Genomic DNA, 10,378 nt, shown 5'->3' on the forward strand with positions numbered 1-10,378 from the left:
CCTGTCTGTCATTAGAAACCTGAAATTTGCTCAGGTGCTGAACAAGGTTTCAGACTTCCTGATGTAGGCAACCTAGGAAGAAAGGTCTGGCAATCTGCTTCTGAAAATTATCTAATGAAAACCCTGTGGATCACAATGGAATGATCTGCAACCGATCATGGGAATGGCACAACATTTCCTTCTGCTGTGCATTGGGGTGCCATGAATAGGAGGCTAACTTAATGGCAGCTAACAACAACAACAACAAATGCTCCAAAGAACATACTCCTGAACAACCAGTTTATGTAATGTACTCCTGAATTTGTGACTATAATTACAAAAATAAAGACAAGTCATATTCTTTACAGACACACAACAGGGTAAGATACCAGGATTCCAGTTACCAGTATGGAACACTTGATAGCAGCAACAATGAAATTTATAAGTAGTAAACAAAACAAGCTGAGATGGATGTTTTTGTTTTAGAATGTATAAAGTAATGGACATCAGCTTACAGATGTTGTTGTTAGGTGCCATCAAGTCGATACCGACTCATAGTGACCTTATGCATAGCAGAACGAAACCCTGTCCGATTCTGGGCCAACCCCACTATCGTTGCCACACTTGAGCCCATTGATGCTGCCACTTGGCCAATGCATTTCGCTGGGGGGTGGCTTCCTCTTTTTCTCTGATCCTCCACCTTACCAAACATGATATCCTTCTCCAGTGACTGGTCCCTCCTAAAAATATGTCCAAAGTATGAAAGATGAAATTTGGCCACCATGGCCTCCAAGGAACACTCTGGCTACACTTCTTCCAACAGCTTATGGTAAGAATAGTTGAAAACAGGATCTGGAACATGAATATGGCAGGAAAAGAGCTAACTCTGTTTGTTAGTTGATGACAAAGTGGAGTTGTTTGGAAAGATGAATAACATCCATAAGAACATTTTTTTGGGGACAATCAGAACCCAGGTGCAGAGAGTACACTTGGAGATCAGTAATGGTAGAAACTGTAAATAGGAGGGTAAAGGGAAAGGAGAAACAAAGCTGCAGAGGAAAGAAATTATGGGGAGGATTCTGGGTAAGTCAACACTAGGGAGGTAGGAAGAAAACAAATCTGTACAAAAAAAAAACTCATTCATCCTATCAGATTAAACTGGAGGCAGAGGAAAACTACCCAAACTGAACTATAACAAAGACAAAGGGGAAGAAGAGTACTTGAAAAAATAGTTGTGGGTTTAGGAGGAAGATGAATAGCACTTATGAGGAGAATTTGTACAGAAAGAATAAAGGAAGAGAGATAGGAAGAACTATGATGGTAGATTTCAAGCTTCAGATGTATCTCTTTGGATGTATATTGTTATTAGGTATTGTTGAGACAATTTTGACTCATAGTGATCTCATGTGACAGAGGAGACCTGTCCCTGGAGTTTTAGCACAAAGCCTTGGACTGCAAGGTTGATCTGAATTGCAAGATCGGTGGTTTAGACTTACCAGCCACTCCTAGGAAAACCTATACAGAGTCGCTATAAGTCGGAACTGACTCAATGGCACTTAACAACAACAATATTTATGAGCATATAGCTAGAAATGGCAAATTCATGACACTCATTTGCCTTCCTTTTCTATCACACATTACTAGCTGATCACAACACGATTCTCTTCTGTTGTAGATTTGGTCTTGGAATCCTTCTCAACATATTTCTTTAGGTAGCAACTAATGATTGATTTGACTTGACCCTAGTCATTTTAATGAATTTTAAAACAAACTTTCTGTTTGTTAGTTTGATTTTGATAGCTTCTGCTCAGGGATTGAAGAGGAATTAAAAAAAAAAAAAACTTCTTGTTATAAAAGCAAAATGTTTCATATATATATATGGATATGGATGTAATGGTGTGCCTAAGTTTATGAAGCATAAATATTTCAAGTATGTAAACTCAAGCACACCACATTTATTTTTCATCGGAAACTCTATTTTATACATTCGTAAGCACACACTCCTGGTATGGCACTGTGGATTAATGCGCTAACTGCAAAGTCATTTGAATCTCAAGGTTGTCGGTTCAAGCTCACCAGTCACTCCCCAGAAACTCTTTACAGGATTGCTATGGGTCAGAACCGACTCCATAGCACTTAATATAACAACAAAGCACACAAAAATCAACTTGTGATTTACCTTGGCAATTGAAACTTTAAAATACAATATGATAATATGATTTGTATTTAAAGTTAAAACAGCCCACATGAAACAACAACCTGTTCGAATAAGCAGAGTTTTTGGCTTCTTTTCACACTATCTTTGTGATACCACATTGGGGCCAACATCTTAAGTAGTACACAGAAACACCAGATAGGTTATTCTTCCCCCATAGATTATACACATTTAAAAACAATGCATAAATAGTGCAATCTAACATAATGGCATCATTGACAATTAGGGCATGGGGAAATAGAAATTTCATCAGTGGCAATAAAAAAGTAACTAGCATCATTGCCAGATTTAGGGGCGGTGGAAAGAGGGAGACTGGTGTGTGACAAGTTGCAATGGTTTCCTTTACTTCCCGCAAATACTTATTAATTTCACCCAGTTTCGAAGCATCAGCGGCTTTTGCCTATTCATCTAAAGAACCACTTGAAGGCATACAATGTCCTCAGATTTTGTCTCCAGTTCTGGAAACATTCAGTGCTTTCTTTGAACTATTTTGTCTGAACATCCTGGTAAGTTATTCATGTTCTGCCAAACAGTTCCTAATGCTCTGGGGGAGGAGAGGCAGTGAGCTGCTGGTAGGATTTACCCTTTTCGTGACTCTTATGAATTAACAACAACAATAAAAAGATGCTCATTAGTCTAGGCTGGCTTAACTAGATAGAAAAGGAAGGCAGTGAGGCTGGGGGTGGTGGTGCAGGGAGAGAATGGAGCAAGTGATCTTTCAAGTATTTTTGCAGCCTGAGAGTCCATTGACCCAGATGAATGAACCACCAGTTCTCTTGCAGACTCCTGCAATGGACCGCTGCTTGGTCTCCTGCTTTGACGCAGGCCCCTCCATGGCAGTCAGAGAGATCTTCACAAAACACATTTCTAGCCATGATTCTCCATGCTTTCCTCTCAGTGGTCTCACAAGAACCTCCATGGTCTGGCAGCATATGGCACCATTTCCTGATTGTTGTGTGTACCCCAGCTCCACTGGCCTTCTTTCAAGTCCCCCTCGCCTTTGTTTATCCCAGAGTCCTTGCAAAAGCTGTTCACACTCAGTCTCGAAAGCTCTACTCACTTAACCTCCATGAACCCTTACTCAACTTATATAATATCAAGTCAAATGTCACATATGGCTTAAGGAAGGGCTATTTTGATTCTGACACTACAAACTGGTTCGGGTCCCTCTGCAATCTGCTTTCAAAGCACTCTTTCCTTCTATGCATTTCTGTTTGTAAAAATAATGGTCGCACATAAAAAGAACATTTTGAAAAAAATTGTTATATTGTTAATAAAATATTATTTAGAAACCATATCAAACATTTATACTAAGCTCTTCTCTGCATCATAGTTACAAATGGAAATGTTGACTTAATTCTCCAAGATGGCTATCTAAAACCACCAGAAAGAAGACTCTTGCTCTCATGTCCTTTGGTTTTCTGCTTTGAAGGAACTAGGATTCCTGTTATGGCTGCCAAATGAAAATGTATTCAAGTCATCCTGTTTGAAGTTTGAAAAGTAAACAAGGTACAGGTCTTCTAGAACCTTCTGAGGAAACCAGATTTTCTGATGGACTTGATCAAAATGAAGCCAATTAGAGCAACCTCTGGAGAGAAACATAACTTACGTTGGTTTAGAAGCCTCAGCCTGGTCAGTCTGTAATTTCTCTCCTCCTTCCACCTCCATGGTGCAATAGACAATACGATTTGGAGCCAAGGATTTGAGGCCTTGGACTTCCATAATCACCACCTGGAAACAGAATCACACACAATGGAGGTTATTGCTGAAGCCCACGTGCAGCATCACCCAGAGGGAAATATACAGATGAGAAAAAGTTACAAAGTTAACAGGTATCTGATGGGTTTTTGGCAGACTTCTACTTATATACTGGGGCCAGTCTTGCATGAATATGTAATTTCCCATACAGTAGCTTATTGCCTCCCAGATAGAAAGACAAGGCTCTCTGTTTAGATGCTCATGGGAGCCAAAGAGGGAGAGTGAAATGGGCTGCTCTTTTCTGTGCTAAACACACAGGATCACATTTCATTTCCATTAAAAAAAATAGGTTCTTTTCTACTTTGCTTTAAAAACAGTCTAGGCTTTGATTTAGCACTTGGCGGAGGCATGGCCAAAGGGCAAATTCACTTTTCGTTTATTCAGTAATATAAGCGATAGTACAAGGAGCAAGATAAAGGGCAAGTAGCACTCAACACTGGTGTCAGTGATGCAATAGGGAGTAGTGGGGACTAGGGCATGTACCATATGTAGAAGGCGGTTACACTCTGTTGTAGCCCTAGTTGTTGCCAAGTCTTTCCTGAATCCCTGAGGAGAGGCTGGTGGGTTTGAACAGCTGACTTCTGTGCTTATCCTACAGTACCACACAAGGACTACGGGATCTAAATATCTGATGGTTCAATATATACGAAGAGACTTTAGAAAGTTCATGAACACATTCCATTATCTCTCAATTCTCTTTTTTTTCCATATTATTCACAGTTCCGGGCACATCTTACTATTAGCTCAAACTCCATCTGCAATGCTAATCACCAATTGTATTCCAAAAAAGGGGGAAGAGCAGTGGCTGTGTAGGATAAGCACTGGACTGTGATCAACAAGCTCGGTGGTTTAAGCTCACCAGCTGCTCCACAAGACAAAGATGAAACTTTCTGCTCCTGTAAAGATTTACAGCCTCAGAAACCTGATACAGGATTGCTGTGAGATGGAACTGATTTAATGGCAACAAACTTCAAAGAACTGGTGAGCAAAACACATATGTTCCCTTAACTTACTTGATTCAAAGAGACACACCAGGATTCAAAATATTGAACCAGGATTCAAAATTCACAATACAGATGTCTAGAGTTACTTCTAGAGTTTCTGATTCAATAGGTTTGAGACTTTGGGTTTCTAACATTTTCACTAGTGATGCTGGTTCTGTTGGTCTAAGAACCATACTCTGAGGACTACCATATTAGTCATATGATGCTGGGCAATGGTTTTACCTGGAGACTTTTTTCTTTCAAATCTATTGAGCCTCAGTTTAGTATCTGTAAATTGGGAGTAATGATATGTGTCCCATCTCTCTGTCACACTCTCTATGGCTGTTTTGAGAGGATCAAATGAGATGATACATTCAACTGTACAATTGTACAGAGGGAAGAACATATAAATGAAACAATATTAGCGGCAGAGTGGAAATGAGCACACGTTTTGGAGCTTAAAACAACATCTCATTTCAAATTCTGAACCCGCACCACCACTAGCTGTGCAATCTTGCACAAGTTTCTTACCCTCCCTGAGATTTTATTTCCATGTCTGCAAATGCTTCAACAGATTGTTGTGAAGAGTCACTGAATTAGTATGAGTCAAGCCCCCGGCATGTAGTGGCATCATAATTTTCATCAGAGGACTCCCCATCCCTGCCCCACTGCTATGCGACTCAGCATCCTGCACACACCTCAGGCCCCTTACTGCCAAGGTAAGTGCTCTTTACTCTCAACTCTATAATTATATAAACTATGTCTGGCACCAACCTGCAAATCCAAATCCCAGTCTGCCTGGTTGAGATGACAATCCTCTCTTGCCTCCCCTTTCCCTCTCCAAACACATTCACAAAGAGATACACAATAACTTTTGCTGGTAGTTTTAGTGTGATGTGTAATTTGGTACTTTTCTAATTAAAAAGCATTTCAGAACCTTAGGCCATTTCATTCTGTATTTGCACTCAAAAGTTAAAGCTTGTTTGAATCATGTACATATGAGAGTGTGGTTAGATTCGCCCACATCTACATATCAGTTACTATGTTGTATAATAATCAGTACTGATAACGAATTAGAAAATTACAGATTTAAAAGCTTCATGAAAATCAATAAATGACTTTTTTCTCCCCTTTCTGTGGGAAGACAAGAGGCAGCAGGGAATAAATTGCCACCTCTAATTGGCAATAATCAAATTCAAAGACACCTAAGAAAAAGTCTTCAATACCTCAGGTGGCAATATTAAAAAAAAAGAAAGTTTCTGTGAAATTACGCTGATGATTTTTTTCACACGCCAAGTGCTCTATATTTAATTGAATACTGCCTCTTCTGACTGCAAAATACATGTTAGAAACATCCTGCAAAATGCATGTTGAAAGCACTTTAACAAGACTCTCTTGATCTGAACTGAGCAGAGAAAAACAAATCACCAATAGTTACTTCAGAGCAAGCCCTTCGATGTTCTGGAAAATTAATTCAGCCTTTACAAATTCTAATTAATTCTACAGATATTTGATCTATATTCTCCTGGTCTCACCAAATAGAAGGTCATCATAACATTCCTTCCTTATCTAGTTCTGACTTTGATTAAGCTATTCGTGATTTTCAAACTTTAGAGTGCATCGGAAGTACCTGTCAGACTCCAAGTATGCACACTGCTTAGAGATTTTCTTTTCTGATGACTATATCTTTATTGTGGCATATTTTACATACCATATAGTTAACCCATTTCAAATATGCAATTCAATGGGCTTTTGTGTATTACCAACTTGTGTGACTATCATCATAATTTCGTTTTAGACTATTTTTAAAATCTCCTCCAATAAATTCTCTTTTGCCTATTTCAACCACTTGCCTCAGGGAACTGCTAATCTACTTTCGGTTTGTGTAGATTTGCCCTTTCTGGACATTTCATATAAATACAATGACATATGTGGCTTCTTGTGTCTAACTTCTTTTACTGAATATCATGTCTTCAAGGTTGTCCATGACTTAGCATGTATCACTTTTTGTCTCTTTGTTTCTACTTTATAGTATTTTGCTGTATGGTATGGGTATTTCCATTCATCAGTTAATGAACATTTAGATTGTCTCCAAGTTGGAGCTATTATGAATTATGATATCATGTTATCAGGAGGGATCAGTTCCCGGAGAAGGACATCATGCTTGGTAAAGTAAAGGGTCAGAGAAAAAGAGGAAGACCTTGAACAAAATGGACGGACACAGTGGCTACAACAAAGCGTTCAAGCGTAACTACCACTGTGATAATGTCATGGGACCAGAAGTGCTTTGTTCTGTTGTACACAGGATGCCTTTCAGTCATGTTTGACTTAAAGGCACCTAACAACAGTACAACAACATGAATAATGCCGGGGGCAGAACTAAACTGTGGAGGTGATCACGCATTCTGCTAGTACATTTCTAGCTCCCTACCTGACTAGCCAATATCTCTCCTGTGCAGCCACCACCTGTCCATCAGTGGGGCCTTGCATGTTGCTCTGATGCTGACCAGGTTTCAGTAGAGCTTCCAGAAGAAGAAAAAGGCCTCGTGATCTGCTTCTGAAAATCAGCCAGTGAAAACTCTATGGACCACAATGATCTGGTCTGCAACGGATCATGGGGACAGTACACGGCTGGTTAGGGTTTTGTTCTACTGCTCATGGGGTCACCATGAGCTACGGGCATTGGGGACCAACTTGACAGCCGTTAACAGCAACAAAACAAATGATGTGCTAGGGACATTTATATGTTTTCATTTTTCTTAGGTAGATACCTAAGTTGTTTTGTTAGGTCACATGATAGTCATATGGAAACTGTCAAACTCTTTTCCAAAGTGGTGGTTGATATTCCTACCCTTTAGTGATTCTGGTTCAGTACCCAGGAGTCTACAGATTTAACTAGCTTCCCACAACTCTGATGCATGTGTATACTAATCATAACCTGTGAGTAAATTCTACAAAGAAATCCACTGACCCTTTGAGCATTCTGATACAACACTGGCCATTCAAATGGGTTCTTATTTTAGATGCTAAGAGAAACTGAAAAAAAGCCCAAGCCCATCACAACAACAGATTCTGCCATATAGTCACCAGGACAGAGATAGGAAAGAAAATTTACAATTCACCACAAAAATGATTCTAGATTGCTTTTACTGCCCCTGCAATTCAAGCTGCCAAAACCCAAAACTCCCCAAATTGTATGTCACCATTATAAAATCCTGAGTACTGCTGTATGGCAGGGAAACATAAAATCATGTTGGGAATACAAGATTAAATTTCGTAGGTGATTCTTCAGATTGCATTTCCTTTAGATAAGTCTGGGATCCTAAGGATGGGAAAACACTTGCTGATGAGCTGACCTAACTTTAGCAAGTAGTTATTTTAATAACTGCTCCTGAGGCTCTAGAGGGAACACAAGCTGATTGTGATGCATCTAATTACCTGTGTCCTGCTTGCTGGCCTAGGAAAGGTTGAAGGGTTTGGGGATTTTTACCTCCAAGGAGAAAGAGAGCACAACATCGGACTTGGACAGCTGGTTCTCACTCTCCTCTCCCATGTCAATGATGGAAGCGTTGTGGCTGCGTTTCAGCTTCTGTAGTTTGAACTCGCCGCCTTTGGACACCGGCATGCTCTCCAAGTTAGCCATGAGTAGATTGACAGATGACTTCAGCTCCTCAATGTACATATTTTCCATTTCTTTGGAAACGAACTTGGGAAATTTGCGTTCCTTGCAAAGGAAAAGAAAAGTATGAGCAGAGGACTGAACAGAAACCCGACTCATATCCGTTTGGTCTAGCAGCCCAGAGTTATGGTCACAACTCTCAGTAGTGATATTTGTGATCCTTGAGTGGCGTAAACCTAAGGGTTGGCAGTATGAATCCAATCAGAGGTGCTGTGGAAGAAAGGTCTGGCAATCTGCTTCTGTAAAAACCCAGAAAACCCTATGGAGTGGTTCTACTCTGTAACACATAGGGTTGCCATGAGTGGGGATCAACTCAACATCATCAACACTGTTTGTTTTGTTTTTTAGTTTTTATTGTGAGTTGAGTGAAGGTTTACAGACAAATACCACACTTTCTTCATCTCAATGACTGAAATCCCCTCCACGGAGCATCAGTCATCTGCTTCCTCCCTGTGGCTCCTGTTTCCCTTCCACCCACCTTCCCATCCCTTCTCACCATTGTCCTTGGGTGTATGTGGCGCCTTTGATTTTGAATGATTGACCTCGCCATCATTCAATGTGAACATAGCTTACTAGTGTTGCTGGTCTTCCCTTATATACCCATTTACTGCTTGGCTGAAAGTTGTGTCCCATATATATCTATGTACTGCTTTGATGAAAGAGGCTGTGTTCCGTTCCAGACCTGAAGGGTGGTCAAGGATCACAGCCTCAGGTTCCTCTGGTCAATTTCTGACTAGTAAGCTGGTTGTTTTATTTTATTTTTTTGGGGGGGGGGTAGTTATTGTGACATTTTTTTTGCTCACTAGGGTTTATTATGCTGGAAAAAAAAATGTTTTGCTTAGTTAAGTAGAAAGCCTTCTAACAGATTTCAAACATATACTTACACAGTAAGAGAGAATCATACGCTTCACTATTTTTCTTTCTTTCCCACACTTTTCTTCAGCAAATTTGATTTGTGGAAAGAAAAATGGGGGTGATATTTTTTAAAAACTGTTTTCAGTTCAAGCCATTTTGCTGTTTCACAAAAATGCAGTGGGTTGTTTTTAAGCGATGGAGACAGACAAACACCGTATTTCTGGATATCTATAGAGATTTTCTCGCATGAATAATTCAGAAGGATCTCATCTGAGGATTTTTCAAACATAGCCTGTGGCTATTTCTAAGAAGAATAGTTACTGCTTTCAAGCAAAATGGAAAAATTTAATGAAGTGATAAAAATGCAATTAAAATTCTTTAGAAATGAAGATAAAGCAATTCAGTATCAGAACTGACCTCTATTTCCTCCTTCCTTGCTTACAAATTCAGTTGTAATTGCAACATGTTCTAGTCATATTATTAGTATCTTCATATCTCTAAATCAGGGTCAGGGAACTTTTTTTCTTCCAAAAGTTATAATACCATTCATGGGCAATACAAAAATATCAACTTAAAAATTAGCCTGCTATATTCAGTCAAACATTTAATTAAGTCACCCCTAATGTGACAGCAAAGTCATATGAACTGCAAGGTCAGTGGTTCAAGCTCATGAGCTGCTCCTTGGAAACCCTATACAGGATCACTATGGGTCAGAACCAACTTGATGACACTTAACAACAACAACGTGATGGATGGAATTTTGGTTTTCTTAGTAGAGCCAGACCAAATGATTTCAAGAGCCTTATAAGGCCCACACCACCACTCATCTGTCAGTTTGTCGTATGGTGGTGGCTTGTGAGTTGCTGTGATTCTGAAAGCTATGTCACGAGCTGAAATGGACTGGTATTG

The 10,378-nt window shown here is 39.6% G+C and overlaps 1 protein-coding gene across 1 annotated transcript in view; it reads right to left on the bottom strand.

Moving 5' to 3' along the window:
- Window positions 1-10,378, bottom strand: part of CADPS (Ca++-dependent secretion activator) — a 755,300-nt gene that overhangs the window by 359,365 nt on the left and 385,557 nt on the right. Inside the window, exons 6-7 of the mRNA XM_006862100.1 lie at window positions 8,426-8,659; window positions 3,804-3,925 (exon numbers count right to left, since the gene is read on the bottom strand). Of these exons, the coding sequence (XP_006862162.1) occupies window positions 3,804-3,925; window positions 8,426-8,659 (356 nt within the window). The remainder of the gene's footprint in view (window positions 1-3,803; window positions 3,926-8,425; window positions 8,660-10,378) is intronic.

The sequence above is a fragment of the Chrysochloris asiatica genome, unplaced genomic scaffold, assembly GCF_000296735.1.
Source record: "Chrysochloris asiatica unplaced genomic scaffold, ChrAsi1.0 scaffold00046, whole genome shotgun sequence".
Taxonomy (NCBI): domain Eukaryota; kingdom Metazoa; phylum Chordata; class Mammalia; order Afrosoricida; family Chrysochloridae; genus Chrysochloris; species Chrysochloris asiatica.